This window comes from Aquarana catesbeiana, linkage group LG07 (assembly GCF_042186555.1).
Source record: "Aquarana catesbeiana isolate 2022-GZ linkage group LG07, ASM4218655v1, whole genome shotgun sequence".
Lineage (NCBI taxonomy): Eukaryota > Metazoa > Chordata > Amphibia > Anura > Ranidae > Aquarana > Aquarana catesbeiana.
In genome coordinates, this window is record NC_133330.1 from 234886360 (window position 1) to 234910721 (window position 24362).

At 42.7% G+C, this 24362-nt stretch overlaps 1 protein-coding gene across 1 annotated transcript in view; it reads right to left on the bottom strand.

The window, feature by feature from the left end:
* Positions 1-1369: 1369 nt before the first annotated feature.
* The window catches only part of ABCD3 (ATP binding cassette subfamily D member 3), a 120662-nt gene continuing 97669 nt past the window's right edge, over positions 1370-24362 (bottom strand). The window contains exons 21-23 of the mRNA XM_073593107.1: positions 24018-24122; positions 16858-16914; positions 1370-7096 (exon numbers count right to left, since the gene is read on the bottom strand). Coding sequence (XP_073449208.1) covers positions 7019-7096; positions 16858-16914; positions 24018-24122 — 240 coding nt within the window. The 3' untranslated portion in view covers positions 1370-7018. The remainder of the gene's footprint in view (positions 7097-16857; positions 16915-24017; positions 24123-24362) is intronic.

Below are 24362 nucleotides of genomic sequence, written 5' to 3' on the forward strand. Positions count from 1 at the left end.
ATAATTAAAGTGGATCTACCCTACAGGAATTTTTTTTTTTTTACATTTTGTATAGAGTAAGAAATGACAAAACCTCAGTTAGGTACTTGTTGTCCGTCTGCCCAGTAGGCAGAATCATTTAAAAAAAAAAAAAAAAAAAAAAAAATATATATATTTATATTTTTAGTTGCCACCAGCACAAGAATAGAGGGGAAATGTCTAAGGGGAACACATGTTCCAAGAACAACTGTCTAAAGCCTCATACACACGATCGGACTTCCATCGGACTTTTCCGTGGAATTTTTGTCTGAAGGGGCGTTGGCCGTGAACTTTTTCAGCCAACATTCCCCAAATCACGTGGTTTTTCAGCTCCTTACCGCCACCCTTTGGGCAACTTCGTGTGCGTGTTTGTCCTATGGACTTGTGTACACACGATCGGATTATCCTCCATTGGACATTTGTTGCCGGAAAGTTAGAGAACATGCACAGCGAACATTTGTCCGTTGAAAAAACGAAAACAATTGTCCGATGGAGCATACACACAGTCGGATTGTCCGATAAAACTGGTCCATCAGACCGTTGTCAAAAAGTCAGATCGTGTGTATGGGCCTTTAGAGGGGTTTACCTCACTTTTGAAGGGATCTTCTGCTCTATTTTTTTTTTTTTTTTTTGTATTAAGATTCTGGTCAGACAAATGACGGAGACCGAGGGGACATTCAGACATTCATTCATTTACCCCTCTATCTCCCTTGACCCCCCCTCCTAGTTCCCCCTCCCCCCCTCCCACCTTCCTTAGATAACCTCCCCCCTCCCCCCCTCCCCCCCTTCTTTTTCTTCTTGTTGTTTTTTCTTTTCTCTCTCCTCTCTTCTCCTCTCTCCTTTATTTCTCCTCCTTTCTTCACTTACTTCTCAATATCCACACTCAACCCCTCTTAAACCCCTACATGGTTCGGATCTCCTAACAGAGATCCCGACCAATACCTCCTTTGAATATGTGGATTGAATTGTCATACAAACTCTTACGCCTTTACCCAACGAGTGGGAATCCCCCCCGAAACCAAATCATAACTGCAACATGAAAGGAGGGGAGGGAAAGAAAGCGGGAGGGGGAAATAAGAGGATATATTCTATGCCATCATAACTAACACTAACCTCTCGACAGACACTTCAGTGTGATAATGGTTTAGTCCAAAACCACCCTGCCATACATATACTATAAAGCATCAGTAAGAGACTTTTTGTTATAGCCGACTCATTGTTATCTCTGTATCAATTGTAAGAATCTATGTTCATTCCCCAACTCTTGTACAATTGTATGATAATACTGTCACACTATCATATTGTTTTATGTTTCTTTCTTTCAATAAAATTTATTTTGTAAAAAAAAAAAAAGATTCTGGTCAGATATAAGGATGAAAGATCCATCTACCTTTCCTCGTACCTTCATTCTGCTTTCCCTGCAATGTGCAAAGCTGATTTTAAAAGCAAAATTTAGTGTACTTTCAGTGAGCACATTTTTTGAGCTTACCAGTTTCACAAATTTCTCTCATTGTACCCTGTAAACTACCCATATCAACAAGGTCTCTGCAGCCACAGTCATATATAATCTTGTAGAAGAACATGATTGTGTTAAGACTTCTTTACACGTGAGTTGCCCACATCATCACAACACTGTTTTTGGCAATTTCAGTTATTAATCTGTGGTAGAGTTAAACCTGTGCCTTAAAGTGCATCTAAACCAAACTAAATTGGATTGCATCTATTTTTCAGGCTAAGATTATTTTAGCAACTACAGAAAATACCAATTAACCCTCTAGTGACTGAGGGTAAAACAAATGTCAATGCCTGAACACAACTTTGCAAACTCTGACATGCGTTAGTAAAACTGTGCATATCATCACTCTACATCAGTGGCTCTCAACCTCAATCCTCATGTACCCCCAATGGGCCATATTTTGGGAACTTCCCTTAGATAAAATAGCTCTCATCAATACCATGTCATTGACATTGATTTAAAGCAGCTGTGCAAAGTAAAGGAAGACCTGAAAATATGGCCCGTTGGTGGGGGTATTTGAAGACTGAGGTTGAGAACCACTGCTCTACATCAACTACCTTGTATGCAGGTGGATTATAAATAGTTTTTTTCAGGACAAATAGGGCTTCTTTCAGTGGTAAAGGGTAATAGATGTCTCTTGATTTTTTTATCATCAAAAGGAAAAAAAAAAAAAACTGTCTTCAAATAGTGAAGTTTAGCTGTATATTTCTTGTGATTGTCATGATTTACCACTAACACTACAAAATAAAATGTTCCTACTCCTGATCATCACAGCGATAGCACTTAGGCCCCTTTCACACGAGGCGGACTCCGTTTCCACGGAGCCCGCCTCGGTCCGCAGGCTCAGCGGGAGATCAGTCCGTTGATCTCCGCTGAGCCGGCAGATGACAGGTCTCTCTCTGCTCACTGAGCGGGGAGGGGCTTGTCAGGCGCCGCTGCCGCCTATGGAGGGATCGGACGAAAACGGACAGCATGTCCGTTTTCGTCAGATCTCACCCGATCCGATAGCGACAGACCTGGACGTAGGGCCATCCGTCTGCTTTTTGCGGATCGGACCGGGTCGGATGTCAGCGGACATGTCTCCGCTGACATCCGTCGCACCATAGGCTAACATGGAGCGCCCGTTCAGGTCCGCCGTCAAAACAGACAGGCGGACCTGAACGGTCCGATCGTTCGCCTTAGACCCCTTTCACACTGAGGCAGTTTTCATTTTTTTTGCTAGAAATAGCACCTGTAAAAGCACCAGAAAACTGCAAACTGCCCCCCATGCCGCCCGAATGTGAAAGCCCAAGTGCTTTCACATTGGGGCGATGCACTTGCAGGGCGTTAGAAAAAGTCCTGCAAGCAGCATCTTTGGGGTGCTTTGGGAGTACTGTATACAGTGCTCCCAAAATGCCCCTGCCCATTGCAATGAATGGGCAGTGGTTCTTAAGCGCCGCAACACGGGAGTTCTTAACCCATTTTTCGGCCGCTAGCAGGGGTTAAAAGCGCTCCGCTAAAGGCCAAAAAGCACCGCTTAAACAGCGGAAAAGCGCTGCTTTACTGCTAACGCACAGGCGACCCCAGTGTGAAAGGGATCATAGGTGCAATTTAGTTATTGTTTGTACCTGTAGTAAGGCCCAGAAACAATGGTGTGCATTTTTTGCTCCTAACACACACCGACACTAATTTAAACAAAGTCTAAAATCTAGATTTTTTTTCTTTATTTTTTAACCTTTTTTTCCTTTCTTAATTTTTTATTTATTTTTTATACATCTTTAACTCCAGAAAGAAAAGGAAGATACAATGGGGTTGATTTACTACAGGCAAATATTCTGTGCACTTGCTCTAGATCTGAGGGGAACATGTTTGCACAATTGATGATAGAAATCAGCAGAGCTTTCTCTCAGATCTAGCTCAACAGCACTTGTAGTGCACAGTATCAGGTGACCCAGAACAGGGAGTCCCAGGTCTTGGGTCTCTTGGTGACCTTAAGCTCTCCCAGCACAAAGACAGGTATGCGACCTCATGGGTAAAGGCACACTTCTGGGTGGCCGCTTATCTGCGTACCATTGGTGAGAAGGGGTTCATTTTGCCAAAAATGTAGTGTCTTTTTCACTTCTTGTGAGTTGAAACAGCAGCATACATAATGCTCTCTCTTTTATAAACTTCTAATCCCATCAGTCCATCATATAATGGAGACTAGCCTGAATGACAGCCATGGCTCCTTCCATAGATACAGAGGAGAAATGAATGTAGACACAAACAGGAAGTGTGTTATTCTCAGCATTATCAGGTGAAAATAAAGAGAGAATACCTGAACAAAGAAAGCTGATGCAGCTTCCACAGCCAGTAACTGGTATGCTGCAATGTATCTTAGATATCCTCTGTTATTTGAATAATTTGTCACTTTGTCGTGCAAGTGTGGAACACAGATGGTGGAGGACCAATCCACAATTTTTTTCTGATTGAAATGTATATTTTACATTTTGAGTAGAAGCATAGAAAACTTTAAGGTATTTTACACTTTTCAAATATTTTCATTGTTTTACCTAGGTATTGGTGTATATTCCCTATTTCGTTTGTTTGCCTTACCTTGTAATGATGGGCTCACATGTTGTGGCTGAATTTTTATAGTGTCATGGCTGATCAATTGCCCTATGTCCATAGCTGGCTACAGCTAGTCTGTCCCTATTTATCAAAGGGACCAGACAACTTTCTGTTACGGATAACACAGCATGTGTTGCACCACAAATAAAAGAGTACTATTGTAATGAAAAAAAAAAAAAAATTAATAAAACTTCCAGCTACATGTTAGGCTACTTTCACACTGAGGTGGGCGGGCGCTGGCGGTAAAGCGGCGCTATATTTAGCGCCACTTTACCGTCGTTTTAGCGGCGATATTCAGCCACTAGCGGGGCAGTTTTAACCCCCGCTAGCTGCAGAAAAAGGGCTAAAACCGCCCGCAAAGTGCCGCCGGGCTTTGCCGGTGGGTTTGCAGAGCTGCCCCATTGTTTTCAATGGGAAGGGGCACTTTTGGAGCAGTAAATACACTGCTCCTATAGCGCTGCAAAGATGTGGCTTGCAGGACTTTTTTGACCGCCCTGCAAGCGCACCGCTCCAGTGTGAAAGGAGTGAATTGAGCAGCTCTTTCAGGGAGCTTTGCAGGCGCTATTTTTAGCAGTTTATCGCCTGCAAAGCGCCTCAGTCTGAAAGCAGCCTAAAGCTCTTTGTGTGTCTGAATGCTCTGTCTACTTGTATCTGTGTCAGATCTAATTACTGTGCAGCTCTTACCTGCATCAGCACTCAATAGTGATCCAGGGATTGTTGGATATGTAGGTTTTTCACAGGATGTGTCTGTTCTCAGACTGCAGACAGTCAGCAGTGGTTATGCATTAACTTGTGGAGTGCCAAGTGGCATGTTTCATGTTTGAACACAAACTGCTGACACAGAAATATGAAAATTTACTCTAATATGGGATGTGTATACAGGGCAACAAATGACACCATGAAACTACTGGTTCAATGTACATCTTATGCAGGTGAAAACACAAGATGCAGTTAGGAAGATTTATAATGCCTTTATGAATGAACTCTGCAGACACTCTGGAAAAGGATTTACACAGATCCCATTTATTGCATACTCAGTGCATACCTTCATGTACAGTATTTCAACATATCAATACAACCATTACCCTCTCAAAACATATATCCAAAAATTGTCTATTACACCACACAGCGATCTCCATGGTCAACAGTATTAAAATCCTTCCAATTAATAGTTAGTTTTAAGTTAATAGATTATCATTAAATTACATGTAAGGATCTGAAAAAAATACACTGAAATCTGCAGGTGGGAAGTGTAAATCTGTAATTACATATAAAACTGAAGACAGACAGGATCACGCCAACAGACGTACCTAGTGGCATAAAACTGGCTTTGGCCTGCCTGCTTCTCATAACATACTGGCAGAAGCTTTAGGGCTTAGTACACACCACATGCTGTCCAGTGCGTTTTGTTTCTGCATTAAAAAGGAATGGAAAGTTGGTTATATGGTTTTTAATGGCATAGTTCACAACAGTGCGCGCAGTTCCAGTGTTTACTAGTTCCAGAAAAAAAGTAGAACATGCTGCATTTTTCCTGCACTGGAATGCTGTAAAAAGCATCAAAAACACACTGGAACGCACATGTCCTTATTTAAAGCTAAGAAATAAGGAGGGGTGAAAACGCACTGGAATGCATTAAAAACTAACATGCAGAAAAGCATCTGGAACGCATCCGGCCTGCCTTTCTATGGTGTGAACTGGCCCTTAAGGTTTGTGGAGAGCTAATTTATAAAGTGTCTAAGAAACAAACACATCTGTGCTGTAAATCAATTTTTCTCCCATTTTTATTAAAAGTGAACTCCAGTCTAAACCAGAAATACACAGATGAAATGCTGCCTAAAGACCTGACTTTTCTCTACAGCAGTGAAGCAATACAACAAGGTCTTGTCTCTGCCCCCAGCCAAAAAGATTGGATAGCAAAGGAAAAACTGTAGACTGCTGAACTCATCGCTGTCACTGTGCTCTCCTCCTATCAGCATGTTGCTGGTTAGAACATGAGCACTGCAGAAAACCTGATTGGCCTACTTGTGGTGCTCCCTCTCCCAGTCTGAGCTCTGCTGCATTGCAAGAGGTTCATACCAAGTAAAATTCAAGCACTTACACCGTTGCATTGAGAAAAAATATGAACTTTTTTTTTTTTTTTTTTTAATTAACCTGCATAGAAAAGGTGCATCTGCCTGGAGTTCAGCTGTAATAAAGATTTGAAGATAGCCAGTCAGGTAATTTTGCTCTATCTTGGAAGATGCTTTTCAGGTACTTACAGAAGATCTACACTGGAAAAGCAATGAATATATTCTGATGTATCCCCTCTGCGTGTGATCCCTAGAGTCCTGGTTTTGGCATTACAACACTAAGAAATCTGGTTAATTTACATAATCATTAAGTGCATCTTGTCCATTGTCTTAACATTATTTCAAAATTCAAAAACAAGAAAAAAAAATAACCTGAGATTAATTTATAATAAAAAAAAGAATGCTAAATCAGTTGTACTGCCATCTCAAAATGCCTATGGCTACAGGCAACAGTGCAGCCAATGCTTAAAAAGGAAGCACATACAGGCCAATCATACGTCCCTTAATTGTTAAGGAAAGCTGATAAAGTAAGGGATGGATCTTTCACTCCTTCTTGGAACTGGGCAAATCAGTCCCTGGCCAAGAAAGTCAAAGGATGCAACTACTGACTCAGATCAGATCCCCTGGTTTGAACCTGGAGGAGGTATACTCGTATGTACCCCATAGTACAGTAGTGTTAAGAATTACATTAAAGTATGCACAGATGTCAAGATTCTACATATTAGATTCAGATTTGTAGGTTTAGGAAACCTGCTAATTAAAAGAACTATCCTCTTGGTGTTTCCATGAGTTACGCTCAATTTATAGGCTTTCCATTAACATCACTCTAAGATCCAAACTCCTCTGTGTCGTCAGTGATTGGCTTGAAAACATAATTTCCTCGGCCATCCATGTGGAGGTAGTACTGCAAAGACAGAGAGAAAGTACTGGTGAATAGGAGGCGGCATAGGAGTAGAAACCTAGAGGATAGCTAGAAGTATATAGCATGCATTTAAGCTAACAGTAAAGCACAACTTCATAGAAAACTGAAATTTCAGCTTTGTATGCACCCTAGTGGGTTGAATTACTTGCCCATATATCTTTCATCTCTCAGATATCCCGCAGTCACAAATTTTCCACACAAGGTGAGCCCTGGTACTTCTCACAAATATGAATAAGTTTACTCTACAGCAGATTGTCTTATCGATTTAACCGCTTTACGACCGCCCTTTAGCAGATTTCCTGCTACAGGGCAGCCGCTCGATGCAGAATCACGTATATATAAGGGATTATACACTTACGGGTTTTGGGCGTGAGCGCACCGGGACTCGCCAATCATTCGGTACTCTGACAAAATGACAGTCTGCCTTATAACCAAGGCAGACTGTCATTCTATGAGTACAGAAGACATGGAACGGTGTTCCTGTGAAGCAGGAACACCGATCTATGTCTTCAAGTAGTACAAGCACCTCCCCCACAGTTCGTAATCACTCCCTAGGCAGACAACCCTTTGATCGCCCCTGTTAACCCCTTCTCTGTCATTAGTCCATTGACAGTGCACATTTTTAGCACTAATTGCTGTAATGCCACTGGTCCCCAAAAAAGAAAAAGTGTCAAAAGTGTCAGTTAGGTGTCCGATTTGTCCGCTGCAATATTGCAGTCCCGCTATAAGTCGCCGGTCAACACCATTACTAGTAAAAAAATAAATAAATAAATAAATAATAATAATAATAATATCCCATGGTTTGTAGATGCTGTAACTTTTGTGCAAACCAATCAATAGATGCTTATTGGAATTTTTTTTTTTTACCAAAAATATGTACCAGAATACATATTGGCATAAATTGATGAAGAGATTTTTTACAATTTTTTGTTTTAGAGCAGAAAAGGAAAACTTTTTTTTTTCTAAATTGTTGGTCTTTGTTTATAGTTTTAAAAATAAAAACCACAGAGGTGATCAAATACCACCAAAATAAAGCTCTATTTGTGGGGAAAAAAAGGACATAAAAATGGCCTGGTCAGGAAGGGGGGGGGGGGTCAAGCCTTCCGGAGCTGGATTGGATAAAACTAGCAAAATTGTGCCTGCTGCAGAACAAGCAAGGGTGGAGTGGTTTAAGCTTTGAGGGTGTAAAGGGGTGGAGGGTATTGGGGGAGGGGTGGAGGGTATTGGGGGAGGGGGGGAGGGCCTGGAGTAAGTGATGGGAGAAGCATAGACAGGCTTGGAGAAAGGGGGGTGAATGATAGTGAGAAGGGAGGGGCTTGCTGACATTGTAGGAGGGGGTGGGTGAAATTTAGGGATTTGGTTGACATAGGTGGGGTGGGTGAGGAAGTCTGGTAGGGGGATAGTAATTTAGAGGGCAAGGTGCACCAAGCAGCAGCTACAGAGATGCTGCCAACCAGCCTGGATGCCAATAGGAGAGCTGCCTTGCTACACAGATCCTGCTCCATTATCTGCTCACACTGCAGGAGATTCTGACAGAGGGGATGACAGAGTGCCTAAGAGCTTCTCTTCATCTGTTTCAGGGTCTCTTCCTCCTGCCTGCCTGTTATCTGAGCCCTGATTATATGGTGTAATCTGTCAGACTTCAGATAGTAGGCTGCAGAGGAGACAGCTCCAGGGAGAAGGGCATGTTCTGTGCAGAGAGGGGGAGCTCCTATTAAAGAGGAAGTAAACTTCCCTCTAATGTTTGTACCTATAGGTAAGCCTATATTAAAGCTTACCTATAGGAACTGCAAATATCACTTAAACTTGCAATGTTTAGGAGAGATTTACTGTATACTGCGCTGATGACGTCATCTGTGCATGTGCTCTGAAGGAACGGCTGCCCACGCCGTTTCTTCAGAGCCGTGTGCTGCGACTGGGGGCTCCCGCGCGCATTTGCGGGAGTGACGTCATGCAGCTCCGGCCAGTCACAAAGCGGGAGTCCTGCTGACCCAAAAGGAAGATGGGCAAAAATGGATGCGGCCTCCAGCGGGGACGACAAGGGCTTCTTTTGCAGGTAAGTTTCACATAATTTGATATGTCAGAACAAAAAGGAACAGGGGAGAGATCGCTGCACCAACATCCCAACATCACTTGAGTTAGTAGTAGTAGTAGTAGTAGTTAAAGTACAGCGATCTGTACTTTTTTTTTTTTTTGGTCAGCCTGCTGGGTTGTTACATGTGTACCAGCCCTAAGAGAATATTCCTGATCGGTTCTGAAGGGTGGTTTCTGCAGGGCAGAGGGAACCAAAATTAAGGTCACAGGAAAGCACAGGGTGCTGCAAGGGGGACCTAATATGGTTTATTGGGTTTTCACAAGGAATGCAAAGTCAAAAGCCTTTGGAAAAGGATATATAAGGCCGATACCGTCACTTTTAGGGTGCTAAGAGCAAGATTCTGGTCAAGATCTGTTTGCAGGGTAATCTCTGGGACTGAATAAAATTAAAAAAGGTGCATCGCTTTGTGATATATCTGGAATTAAACATGACAACATAAACAAAAACTCCAAAGTTATATATTGTGAGTCCCAATATTTGGATGAGGCAACAGTCCTAGATAAGGGATGGATATACAAATTGACAACCAATGAGCAATTTCTACTCGATTATGCACTCACCAGAAGCATGTGCATCAACAGCATTAAAAACCAGGTGTAGTAAAACCAGATCAACACTCGTGATGAATGTAAGCTTTAAAGATCTCCTTTAGAGTAGGGTCCCTCCCAACTCCTCGTCAGTGAAATGAAGGGATAAGCCAGGAAAACAGTAAGCTGCATGAAAAAGCTCACCACTGCGAGCCTACAAGAGTTAGGCCGCAGCTCCTGAAAACACGGATGCCACGGCAATGAAGTAAAGAATTATAAAGGGATCTGCGTCAAGGAACTGGGAGGAATCCCAAAACGGAAGATGCACCGCGTCTAGGAATGAGCAGCTGAGCCCATGACATCACACCACCACCATGATATGAGTGTAGTGGTGAGCTGGCTGGCTGATTTGATTTTAAGTGCATCTGACTGTTTTAATTAGTGGGTGATCAAATAAAGCATTTGAAATTGAGAGCACTATGTTGTTGCCATTTTGTCCCATTTAATATATGGTGGCCTGAGAAGTTGAAGTCAAAGGATAAGGAGTTGCCGTCCAAAGTCTGAGGGGACCAGCTGTAGGTTCACTACCTGGGAGCGTAATAAATGGGGGACACAGATGAGTTTATTTGTATTGCGTTGGAGGTGAGCAGGTTTTTTACCTGGTGGTGGATGAGCATTATTCACAAGAAGATTTGGAAGAATAATCACACACAGGGTTCTGTTTGGTGCAGGACTGTTTTATTTAACTTTTGAAGCTATTCACAACTTGTATATGGACTTTTGCTGAATGTATTTTAATTAGGCACATTTCACTGGTTGATTTTTTTTATATATTGCCATATTGGCAGTTATCAATAGTGTTGCGCTTCACTTGAGTTGATTATAATTTATGGTGGAAGGTGAGGTTGAAACACCTTATAGTGTTATAGCTAGCAACACAAAGTTTATATTTAATTTTCTTTTTTGGCTGCGCTGATTGAAATCGTTTTGGTTTTTGTAGCACGTGGTGTTTGGTTTGTACTTTTAAGGGAGGATATTTGGTCACCACCACACAGGAATGTGGAAAAAATTTTTTGCTACGTTTGTTTCTCTTTTTCTGGACACTGTATCACTTTGTATCATATTCAGATTTTTCTGGGACACTGTATAGTTCTTTGGGGATATTTATGTACACAATTATTATTGCTACTAGTTTTGAAATGATATAATTTTGAGTGATACACACACTTAAAAATATACTTTTTGTGACACATTAACATCTTTGTTGGTTTGTTGGAATCATAATTGTATTGGGGGAATCAAGGATGGAAAAGGACCTGGGGCTCCTAGTGGATGCAGCCATGACATGCAATGCCAAGCTGCTGCTAACAAAGCAAACAGAATATTGGCATGCATTAAAAAGGGGATTAACTCCAGGGGTAAACCGATAATTCTCCCACTCTACAAGACTTTGGTCCGGCCTCACCTGGAGTATGCTGTTCGGTTCTGGGCACCAGTCCTCAGGAAGGATGTACTGGAAATGGAGCGAGTACAAAGAAGGGCAACCAAGCTAATAAAGGGTCTGGAGGTTATTAGTTATGAAGAAAGGTTGCGAGCACTGAACTTATTCTCTCTGGAGAAGAGACGCTTGAGAGGGGATATGATTTCAATTTACAAATACTATACTGGTGACCCCACAATAGGGATAAAACTTTTTTGTGGAAAGGAAGTTTAATAAGACACGTGGCCGCTCATTAAAATTAGAAGAAAAGAGGTTTAACCCTAAACTGCGTAGAGGGTTCTTTACTGCAAGAGGGACAAGGATGTGGAATTCCCTTCCATAGGCGGTGGTTTCAGCGGGGGGCATCGATAGTTTCCAAAAACTATTAAATAAGCACCTGAATGACCGCAACATACAGGGATATACAATGTAATACTGACATATCACACACATAGGTTAGACTTGATGGACTTGTGTCTTTTTTCAACCTCACCTACTCTGTAACTATGTATAGTGGGTTGGAATAAGTTTATTTGAGTACTCGCAAAAGCACGGTGGGGGTTGTAGATTATTGATATCCGATTGAATGCATCTGGATCAAGAGACCATTCCTTCTGCTCGAAATGGTGGAAGCCGAGATAATCTGCTTGCCAATTATCCAATCCTAGGACGTGGACCACAGAGATCGTTGGGGAAGTGAGTCTCTGTGCACAAGATAATCTGGTTTGCTTTTCTCAAGGAAGCTAGGCTCCTAGTGCCCCCTTGATGGTTGATCTATACTACTGTAGTGGCATTGTCTGACTGCACCTGACTTGGGTGCCCCTGTAGAAGGGAAGTCCAAAGCTGGAGGGATAACCTGACAGCTCTAAGCTCCAAAATGTTAATGGAAAGTTTGGTCCTCTCTCCCGATCACATTCCCTGAACTGTCAAGCAATGGAAGACCCCTCCCCAGCCCGACAGACTGGAGCCTGTTACAAGAACCTTCTAATTGGAAGAAAGGATTTTCCTTCTGTTGGTGTTAAAATGGTGACCAACCAGGACAAGGATGTTTTTGCTTTACTGGATAGGAGCATGAGTAAGTAAAGGGCTTGCTTTCTCCATGCTGACACAATGTTTTTTGATGGAGAGTTGAGTGGAATTGCACGACAGGTACTGCCTCAAAGAAGGTGACCATGAGACCCAAAACTATCAGTTAAGTGAATCTCAGTGTGGGAATTCTCTTGGGTCTCAGATGTCGAGCATGATCTCTTAGTGCCGGTTCACACTGGGACGATTTGTCAGGTGACTTAGCCGCCTGACAAGTAGCGTCCCGTTCTGTACAATGGAACCGTTGTAATCGCTCCGACTTAGAAAAAGGTTCCTGTACGACTTTGGGGGCGACTTGCATTGACTTCTATACAGAAGTCATTTTGCAAGTCGCCGCTCCTGTCGTGTCCAGGTCGCCTGAGGCAGTCGCGCTGCAAGTCTTGCTGCCTCAGTGTGAACCGACACTTAGAGAAAGTACTTTGTTGCCTGAAAGAAAGACTTTTGCTTGGAATATATTCAGGATTACCCTTATACATTCTAGAGGTAAGGCTAGAAAGCAGATTTTTTTTTTTAATTAATCACCCAAAGGTTTCGGACATTTCTTGAGAGTTGCAAAGGAGAAGAATCCTTCAGAAGGACATCCATATAGCCTGTCACTTGGATACCATGAATTCTAAGGATCCTGTAACCTAGAGGTATACAAACTGAAACAGAAGTAAGGGCACCCTACACTGTGAAGAAGGCTTCAGGGAAGGTTTGGTGGCCTTTGTGGGCCAAGCCTTGGGCTTAAAGGAAGGGCTGAACTTAGGTTTTGAAGTTGAAGCCTGATTAGAGAGTGTAGATGCTCTCTGTTCTGAGGAACTCAGAAGGGGCTCCAGAAGAGAGCAATTTCAGTGCCTTCTTTTGAGGAAGTAAAAATGTTCCCGTATGTCACCTCTTTTATGAACTGGTTAGTGCCTCACCAGAAATAAATTTTCCTTGAAAGAGCATACATGTGAGGCACCTTTTACAGGCAGCTTTCGCTTTCCAAGCCTTTAGCCATAAGATTGTGCGCATATGAATGGAGATTAGAGCCATTCTGGAAATTTGTCTCAAGATGTGTTCCAGGGCATCTACACAAAACAGAAGAGCAGAAGGCAACTGTTGAAATTGCACTGCAACAGCACGATCCTAAAAGATAGGGTCATGCTGGTTATTCATTGTCCTAGTCCAGTTAGCTGTAGTTTGGCATACAGAAATAGCAGCGAGAGCCGGTTGCAGGGCTGGGGCTGCTAGGCTAAACAGAGCTTTTAAGAAGGTCCACATTTTTTGCAGAATCCTTGAAGGAACATCTTCAGTAGATATAGTAAGATGTTTGTTTAGGACAGAAACAGCAGGAATAGCCCACTTTTTTGCAAACTCCTTTTCCACAGGATAGAGTGTTCAGCAAAGATTTTTGTGGAGGTGAAAACTTTTTCAGGAGTGACCCAATCGTCATAAACCTCACTTTCTTTTCATGAACAGTAAATGTTTTTGTAGGTCTCTTTGTACCCATAGGGGCATGATGACACAGAGGAGTGTCAGGTTACACAATGCTGCCTTTTACAGATCGCCTTTTCTCCGGGTTTGGCCAATAATCGTATAAGGCCCAACTCGCTTGATCCAGAGTAAGAAAGGGCTTTCTACAGAAGTCCTTCTTAGAGCTCTATTGAGTATAGGGGGGCTGTGCAGCTCTAGATATATCTATTCAGAGACTATTTTGCACTGCCTGAATTAATGAATTCATAGAAATTAACTTATGGCAAGCAAGTCATTTCCTTAAAGGGTGGAGGAGAGAAATCTCAAGGCGCTTCTGGCAGAAAGTGCACATCCCAGTGGCATATTATCCATGTGTGCAGTGAACACGGGCCCACATGGTAGGGAGGGCCCACTGTGCCCTGACACACACACTGCCCACATGAAGTAAGTAAAAATAGGTCCATAACATTTCCTTGGGCCCCATGATTTCAGTCAGAGGGGCCCAAGAGTTAGGAGCATTGATGGACTTTTTTTTATTTTCGGCTCTCAGGCAGAGGGCAGCCAGAGCCACATTTTCCGATGCTTGGGTTATATTTCCGGCAGCTCAGAGACTCCAGGGGGCGGAGCTGTGTGATGGTGATGGAGCTGTGCTGTATACTCGCAGCAGTGTGTAGTGTTACTGCTCCCTCCTCCCGGGTGCCCCCTGCCCTGTGTGTGTTAACTGGACACAGAGGAAGAAGTCTCCCTTCACAGGCTTTACCTGAGCTTCGGTTCTCTGTGACCTGCATCTGTCAGCTGAAAACCAGTCTCTGGAGGAAGACTTCCTCTGCTGTTACCAGCGATCGCAGGTATGTGTAGTAAGCCATTTTGTTTATCAACAGTGCTGCTGAATGGAAGATAAGGAGAGAATGCGTGTGTGCAGGCTGCTCAGAACTTTACACACACACACACACACACAGCAGCTCAGCAGCCCAAGGAGGGGGCAGTGAATGTATTTAATCCATACAGCAGCTCCCTGCTGGCTCCTCCATGACTGAACACCCTTTACATCCAAGTAGTAAGCTATAATCTGGTGGCAGCATCTGGTGGCAGGCTATGGGTGGCAAGGGACACCCAGCGTCTGGTGGCAGGCTACGGGGTGGCAAGGGACACGCAGCATCTGGTGGCAGGCTACAGGGTGGCAAGGGACACGCAGCGTCTGGTGGCAGGCTACAGGGTGGCAAGGGACACGCAGCGTCTGGTGGCAGGCTACAGGGTGGCAAGGGACACGCAGCGTCTGGTGGCAGGCGAACGTGGCAAGTGACACACTCAGGGCTCCCACCAATTGATTCTGCATTATGGTGAGTTGAACCATTTCATTACATATTACAATGTAGTAAAATAAATATTGTGATTCAATCATCCTGACACCATATTGAGTATGGCGAAATTTGGTGCCAAAAAGGTTGGGGTCCGCTGACTAAGTACATACAGCGCCGCTAAGTTTAAACACCACCAGCCTGGATTCTCCTCCCTCCACTTCTCCCAGCACTCTCAGTGTGCTCCAATGCTGCCTGTAAAACGATGTCTACAGGGTGGAGGCAGGGCTACCGTCTGTCGCTGACAAGTGCTGGCTGGATGGGAGCTCATTGCCTGAGGAGGGATGCTAGCTGCAGGAGTTCATTCTAAGAGAGGTGGAGGGAGAATCAAGGCCGGCGGTGTATCAACTTAGGGGCACTGCATGTATTATTTTAGTGGCAGGTGGAGGTGTGTGTGTGTGTGTGTGTGGGGGGGTAAGTTGGCGGGGTTTTGTAAGATGTCAGGAGGGACTTGTATGCAGGGGCTTGAGGAGGCACCTGTGAGCAGGGACTTGAGGAGGGGGATAGAGATGGCAGGGAGGGGTGGGAGCAAAGTTGGCAGGATGGTGGAAGGCCAATACTGCGGCTGTGTGCCTGTAGCCAGCGTTCGTTGCTCCATGCATGCCACTGCCCGGTGGCCTGTGTTGTGCTGGAGCAATGACTTAGGACCATATACTTTCCTACCATCTGTTCTCCTCTCCCTGCACTAACTTCCCACCACCATACAATCTGCACTCCTCTCCGTGCACATACTACCCACCGCCATATACTCTGCACTCCTCTCCTGTATATAACTACCCATCACCATGCACTCCACACTCTTCTCTTGCACCTATTACCCACTGCCATGCGCTCCACACGCCTCTCGTGTTCATACTACTCACCGCCATACACTCCGTATCCCTCTCCCTGCACCTACTACCAACTGTCTTACACTCTGCACTACCCTCCTGTTCATACTACCCACCACCATACACTTCGTACCTCTCTCCCTGCATATACTACCCACTACCATGCACTCGGCACTGTACATTACCTATTTAACATTACTGCATTCTGCACAATGTAATCATCTCAGACACTATTAACCACACCCCCTTTAAGCCACACTCAATATTTAGTGCAGATTAAACCACACCCACTTTTTTCCCGTGGCACCCAATTTTTTATTTTCTCCGTGGCTAGGGCCTCCTTTTGATCTTGCACATGGGCCCACTGATTTCATGATATGCCCCTGGCACATCCCCCTTGGTTTGTGCTGTAGCGAGTACAGCAATTCTACTGTTTTTGGAAGGATTATAATCAGGGAAATATGAGGCGCGCACACACACACACAATGTCCGCAGGCACCTGCTGATCTTTTGGTATACAGGCAGAACGCTGAACTACCTATGTAAACAAGGCAGATCACCATTCTGTCAGTAGGGAAGGCATTGATGCAGGAACACAGGATCAATGCCTTCCCCGAGTAAAAGCACCTCCCCCACAGTAAGAAAACACTGGCTAGGCACACAGTTAACCTCCTTAAACATTAAGGAAAACCAGCCTCCGGGTAACATGGCAGGTAAGGGAAAATTAGGCTGACTGATGTTCCCTGTTTTTATTCGCAGGCCACTGTAAAACAAAAACACAAAAAAAACAAAAACAAAAATAAAAACAAAAACCACACGGCTCTGCTCTCTGTCAGCAATGCGTACAAACATGGTGACATAAATATAGTCTGAAAATGTAACATCTGTCACTGACCAATTCCCTGAAATAATGTATAAAAGACACTATACCTCATGGTGTTTCCACAGGGACTTTCTGTGTGACACTGTGAACAGAGTTATTCCAACCTGGGAATGATAAACATAGGGACATATAACAATCAAAACTCTGCACTTTATCATCATTAATCACTTCACTACTGCGAACATTTAAAGCAGCGTTAAACCAAAAAGCAAACATTATATTGCAGTTGACCTATTCTTAGATGTGATGGCTACATTAGTTTTCTTGTTTAGGCTTTCTTTCTTCTATTTTCATCTGCTAGTACATAACACACACCCCCCAAGACTGACAATGCTGCTGTCCAAAGGTGTCTGTTGCTCCTTCATTCAGAGTGGAGGTGCTCTAATACAGGAGTGTTACTGGCCAGATCACCAGGTGAAAACAGAAGAAAAAAGCCTAAAAGAAAATGAATGGAGCCACCACATCTAATGAATGATAATCTGCAATATATTACATTTTTGGTTTAATACCATAATGAAAATATGAATGTGCCCTAAGACTGGAGTGACAGCATGTATATTGCATTGCATGCATCAGCGTCCCTGTGCTTTGATCGCTGCATTCTGTGAACACTTCCTGACATTTGTAATATAAGACAATGGAACATTATACAGACATTGTTTAGGATTCCTGAGAAATGGGTGACATAGCGAAGCTTAATGTGTCACAACACTTGGTAAACACATGGGGCATTTTGGTAAGCTCTGATAGCAGAAGCAGTCCTTAGAGAATTGTGTACACAGTTTTTTTCTCAGGATACGGTAAGGGGTACACATGAAAGGCTACAGACCAAGAACGGTAACAAATAATAAATATACTTTAAAAATATATAGATGTGCATTGACAGGTTTTGATGCATTTCCATTGACTTCAATAAAGAACACATCAGGGGAAAAAAATGCATAAGTGCAAAAGGCCCTAATTCAAGAGAAAAAAATGATGCTGGGAGGTAGCAGTAATGGCTCTCATCTCATCGGAAGTTCAGCTCCCCTCCTCACCACCCACAGCCTCCTGGGACACGTCACAGGTCCCAGTACGCCGTGGGACCATTCACAGGGCGCAGCGCAGCTCAGGCATGCACAGTGGGGAGCCGCAGGGGGTTACAGCCAGCTTTCCAAAGTCAACATGGCAGCGCTGGGGACCCGAAGACTAGCGAAGAATGAGCCCGGGTAAGGACAGCACTTGATCCCTGGACAGGCAAATGTCTGTTTATTAAAAGCCAGCAGCTATAGTATTATTTTAAAATGACTGAAGATCCTCTTTAAAACAAAATTGCAGCCTACGTGTTTTAGTGAAGGTAAACATGCAGAAAAATCTGAACTTCTGATAATTGTCAGACAGAACAGGAGGGAGGGAAAATCTACCAAAGGGAGCACAAACTGCAATAAAAACATGACTGATCTTAATGCTATCACTTTAGAGAAGCTTTTAACAGAGTTCTGGGTAGTCCTAGCATTTAAGGCAGTATGTGCTCAGGAAGGAATGCCTGAAACGCAGACTGCTTGCATTCCGAGAATTCATCCCTGGGCACATACTGCCCTAAATGTTAGTGCCGCTCCCTACACCCGCCAGCTGCATCAGCTTTCTACCCCTTAGAGTTTAACAGCCTGCCAGCAGTAGAGCTGGGCAGTGCATGTGTGCCTTTCATTCGCACCCAAACATCAGGATCTCAAGCACCAGGGGTAAACGCCCAGTGTGCATGAGGCCCTTAGCTTCTGACAGCCAGCTCCCATTAATATCTGTGATCTACACACTGGATTTAAAAATACAGGGGGCTTTAGTCCCTTAAAAAAGTTTGATACTTTATTGAATGCTTTGTACATGGTTGCTGAAACTGAATAGCATTTACAAACATCAAATAATACCCATGTGATAAGAACCTTGCTGAAACTGAATAGCATTTACAAACATCAAATAATACCCATGTGATAAGAACCTTATTGCTAAACACATGTGGATGAATTACAAATAAAGTTAGGAATTAGGACCTGTGTCTAATCACTCATTCTGAGGAGGCCATGTTGTATCTGTAGACAAAATGATGACTGTGTCCACAGATATAACATGGGATCCACAGATATATATTTTCAGAAAAGGTTAGGCACAAATCGGTATATAGGGCTGGTATAGGAAGACAGTTATTTGTTTATTTGGGTTCTGAAACAGGGATAAATTAGTACAGTATGTAGCATTTAGAAATCTCAACAGATCTGCCATTACAGATTTGAGGTCTAACCTAAAAGACGAATGTGGACTACTGTGGGAGTGTAAAAGAAAACAAACCAACACATGAGTTTTACTACCAGGGAGAACAAAAATAATACACAAAATATATGTTAAGGTGAGAAATGTCCTTCCAAACTCTAAAAGTGTTACAAAACGTTTTTTACCTTATTGTTTGCATTAAGGTAAAAAATGTTTTTAATTTCTTTGTGCCCCCCTTCCCTGTGTAAAGGGTAGGAGAGGGGAGAAGAGATCAGCGGAGTGCAGGGCTGCATCTTTTCTCTCCTTACTTCCTCTTTACACAGCATTCGAGCAGCAGGAGCCATTGGCTTTTGCTGCTGTCAATCGGATGCAGTGAGGAGGAAGTGGCGGGCGGGCCTAAGTCCCACTGTGCAAGTCTATGGAGTGCAGCTCCATAGATACACAGGTCGGGAGAGCGGGGCACACGCTCTCCCCATAGCCAGCGGCTAGCTATGGTGGTCCCTGAAGAGAAGGAGCCAAGATCACCACCCCGGACCCCAGAAGAGGAGGATAAGGGCCACTCTGTGCAATACCACTGCAAAGAGAAGGCAAGTATAACATTTTTTTTTTAATTAAAATAACAAAATTGAGTTTAGTAACACTTTAACCATCTGGAAATTATCATGTTATCATGTAAACCCTAGAGGGTGAGTCAATGTCAACACACAGATTTTGGAGCAGATGGTGGTAAAAGCAAATTCTCAGATCTTCCATGAAGAAAGACTGGAATGGATGGAATACAGGGAAAAACATGACCAAATCTGCCTACTAATCAACCACAAAAAAGCCCCGGTTTATACAAATTCATAAAGAAAAAAATTATAATACCATTAACTACTCCACTCCCACACCTTTTCTTCCTTTTCTCTAAAGGATTAGCATGTTTTTTTTTCTCCTGTTTCAGAGATATGTTGGTTGAATGCCCTGTAATGTTTTGCATTTTAAAGACCAAGTCCACCTTTTACAAAAAATAAATACATATTTTTACGGCAAAGAAAAAAAAAAAAAAGTGCATTATTATATTTTTGCAAATGAGCCTACAAAGCAATGCAACCTTGATCAGTGGATCGTAGGTGCAATGACAGCCTCAAACAGCTCTGTGTCCGTACCGAGGTTTGGACTTTAAAGTACTGATCGCTTTACTTGTGTTCCATTGAGAACCACAATTCTGTCTTCCACTGTGGCAGATGGGATCTGAAGTGCATTCATTCACAGATCACTGAATGAACACCACGGTAATGTGGGTGAGGCCCTGCACAGTCGTGCAAATTTCAAAAGTGACAGCTGCCATGGAGGAGAAGGACCTCTGCATGTTGTTACGTCCAGCCTTCACTATGTATCATGTTCCAAATGGACCTTTAAAGGGTAGGGTCATTTTCATGGAGTTGAACTTTAACTATCCCATACGGAACAACAAGGAACTCCATCTCTAGAATGACTGTCAGGGCAGACATTCACCTCATCAAAACCATCAAGACGGACAACTAACGTAAAAAACAACTCCTTAAAGGTGAAACAGTGGCTTCTGAGACCATCTAGCAGAGGAAACCAAGATTCAGTCCCACAAAATCAACACAAACAATAGAGGAAAAAACATGAGAAGCTTCCAAGCAAGGGCTGACAGAAAATAGATGGCCGACTTGCTCACCAAAAAAAAAAAAAAGAAAAAAAAAAAGAAGGACAGTCACCAGTAAAGATGAAGCCTAATGAAAACCGGCCATAGACGGTTCGAATCACGTATGGGACAGGCTGAATTACCCAAGTTTATTGATCGATCAATTTGGGTACAACCAGCCTGTTGAATTTTACATGAGATTATTGCCAGCAGCTCTTATAGCCGCTAGCAATAATCCTTGTGCATCCCCTGCTAGGAGAGTTCCCCATCAACACTGACTGTTTGCAGGAAAGTAAGTCACTCCATCTATAGCTGGCTTTATTGTACCTGTACTGGAAACTCAAAGTCAGAGGATTAGAGCAGCTCTGGACCAAGAGAGAAACTGGGTGAATTTGACTACAAAGCCCTGTGTGAAAGTGTCACAAACCCAGGTCTATAAGGCAGGAGACTTGGCCTTACTCATTTGAGTTAAGGAGGACTCCAAATGCTATGTAAACCCTTAAATTATAGGGTGACAATACCAGATTGCAGACATAAGTGCTTTCAGAAGGGGCAGATTAAATGTCCCCAGAACTGTTAGGAAAGTGTAGGCTAGGACCACACATTACAGCAAAACCATGGCCTTTGTGTCTAGAAACAGACATGTTGTGGTCATGTGGTGGCAAGGCAACTAAGCTCAGGGCAAGATACAAATCCTTGGGTACTCACAAAACCCAGATAGCTGGCAGCTGGTAAGGGTCAAAGGGCTGGAGGTGACCCAATTCACACTAGACATACCATGGGAACAGATCAAAGACTAGAGTTTGATGTGGCCCTCTGCAATGCAGGAGTAGCAGGGGGACATGCTTCCTCAACGCTGAATAGTAGAAAAGAGCACAGAACTCGTATGTGACACTACCCCCAGAGGATGATACATGTACACTCTCAAGCCCTCAGAGTTAACCCCAGTTGAAAAAAAACAGTAAATAGACAAAAAACGAGACATTCAAAAGGAGCTAAGCAGTCAAAGTAACAAAGCTCTTGGTGCTTAGTCAGATCGGCCTACTCACAGGATGGGTCATTAGGGACAGGGCAAGTGCTGAAGCAATGCCAACAGCTCTGGACCTGGAAAGTTCTCTGCTACAAACTTATTGTCCCTTAATGAAGCAGGAAGAAAGATGGCCACTGTTTCTTCTCGAAACAGGTCCTGAAAGGTATTCTCAGGAAGTTTCTGTGCAAACCATAAACGTAACTACGCAAGCCAAAATTATTGCTCAGGTTAAATAAAATATTTTTGATAAGAAAAATCCATTCACCATCACAGGTGTATAACTAGCCCTACACCTAACACATAAAGCTGCTGTAAGGTAACCATCTCTCTTTTAACTGGGGAGTTTCTTCCCCCAGCAAAATCCTTTACTCCTACTCATCACATGACTAAACAATCAAACATACTGTGAATTTAACAAACATTTACCGAGTACAAATTACTCAGAATTTTCAATTTCTCAAAAAGTAGTAAATTCCAAACTGACATTTTACTGTTTACCTAACCAGGCGTTTCATCTGAGAAGTTCAACCTGCTGCTCAGAAAGTAAACGAGTGAATGCCATAAAGAGCTGACAGTGTCTATAACACTGCAAGGAAAGAAATAAGATTCAACAACACTCCTACAGTTCAAAGAACGTCATCTCCAAACCTTGCTGACCTTCACCATTCAACATAAAACACCCACATAAATAGCAAAACAGATCAGATCATGGATGCACACATATATTTAACATAACCAAATACAATATATCTATACAATATATTGTATATACTGTATAGTTTGTAAAATCTAAGAGCAAGAGATTTTGCATAGAGCAGCCCCGATCCTCCTCTTCTTGGGTCCCCCTCCGGCACTTTGGGCTCCTCACTCTGCCCCCATAGCAAGCCGCCTGCTACGGGGGCACTCGTGCATGTCTCCCGACACATCATCCACAAAATACACAGAATAAATTCTCTTTTTTTCTGCCTTAGAGCTGCAATCAGTGATGCAGGCAGCAACGAAGGCAAGCATTTACATTTTGTAGGGACAACTTTTATTCAGGACTATTTTTTTGGCTCTCCACCCAAAAGGGAAAACTATGCTTGTTCGGACCCTCCCCTCCTTTTTTGGGGTACCTGGTTTTGACAGGTACCCACTTCTGGGTAAATTCGCTGCGTGCATTATTTTTTAATGATTTGGGTTTAATGACACTTTACAGAACTTTTGGGATTTTTGTAGGATTGCTGAAGGAATAACAAGAACTATGTTAACAAACACTTACATTTTGCTTTACCATAAAGTCCTGAGACATTACTGCACCATTATGCTATTCTTTAACGTGCTTCACAGTATTCAGCCATGCCATTCAAACATAAAAGCAGTGTAACATTTACCAGAAAGTTAAATTTTTGTCTCCCTTGTCCACAGATTCTTATTACAGGTTACAGCAGAGTTTTAGAACATAAAAGGAAAATTTGTCATGCAAGCAACAGATAACCTAAATGGTGTAATATTATTATAGACAGAGCATATAAAATCCACATCTGCCACAATGATGGAATTGCTGTACTACCCATTTCAATATGTCAATATGCCAAATGCTTTTCCAACATCAACCTTAAATGGTAATTTTAATTTTTCTTTTTTTTTAAAGGATGTGTCAATATAAAAAAGGCGTGAATGCAGCCAAGACTGCCATTAGTTACAATTATGACTTATAAAAAAACAAATGTTAACATCAAATTTATGCAGAGTAATTTATGCAGAGATTTTTAAAGTTTTTCTCACAACTATAAATCTTCTAATGCCAGTTTACTGAAACACAATACCAGTTTATGATGCGGTCTTAATGTTCTTTCTCAATATTTCCCAGGGTATTGGAAGGGTGTGACAGCAACATTCTTGGTTGAGCTGTGCAGACTGCTGGCAGCGATCAAAACTTTCTTCTCCAATTGAGACGTAAGCTCCAAAAGTTGTTTATGTGAAGGAGGACACATACATTATATTAAAGAATCCCCTAAGCATTATCACCACCTGCACCGCAAATGACTCTGCAATGTAAAAGACTGGTACTGGACTACTCATGTATACATTCAGGGCTAATGGGATATAGTGGCTTCCCAATTTGTGGTCTCAAATAAGACCTCTAGAAATAGCTTACCAGCATTTACCCAATGTGCTATCCACTGGCTGATTATAATAGAAGAACATTGAGCATCTGTCTGGGGCCTGAGACTCAAGAGGCGGCTTCATTGGAATGCCTCAAAAGGTACTGCATGATCTAAATTTCCTTCACTTACCGTCCTACAATGGTTGTAGATAAAACCTTCTACATCCACACTAACAGCACTTGTGCATTCATCCAAGATTGCAAACTGAGGCTTGTGGTAGAATAAGCGTGCCATCTAAAAATCAAAAGAAGAAAAGCATTGAACAAAAAGAAGCAAAGCATAAAAACAATAGACCTTAGACTAAAAGAACTCTGATCTTAATGATCATTTGTAAATGCACTGCAATAAAGGAGCTTTTGAAATTTCCAAATACAACTAAATGCGATTCTTTTCTTTACCCATTCCTGGTTGGCCAATATGCAAATTAGCAGCTCCATAAGCCTCTACACAATGTTAGATTAAGGCACACCTTTT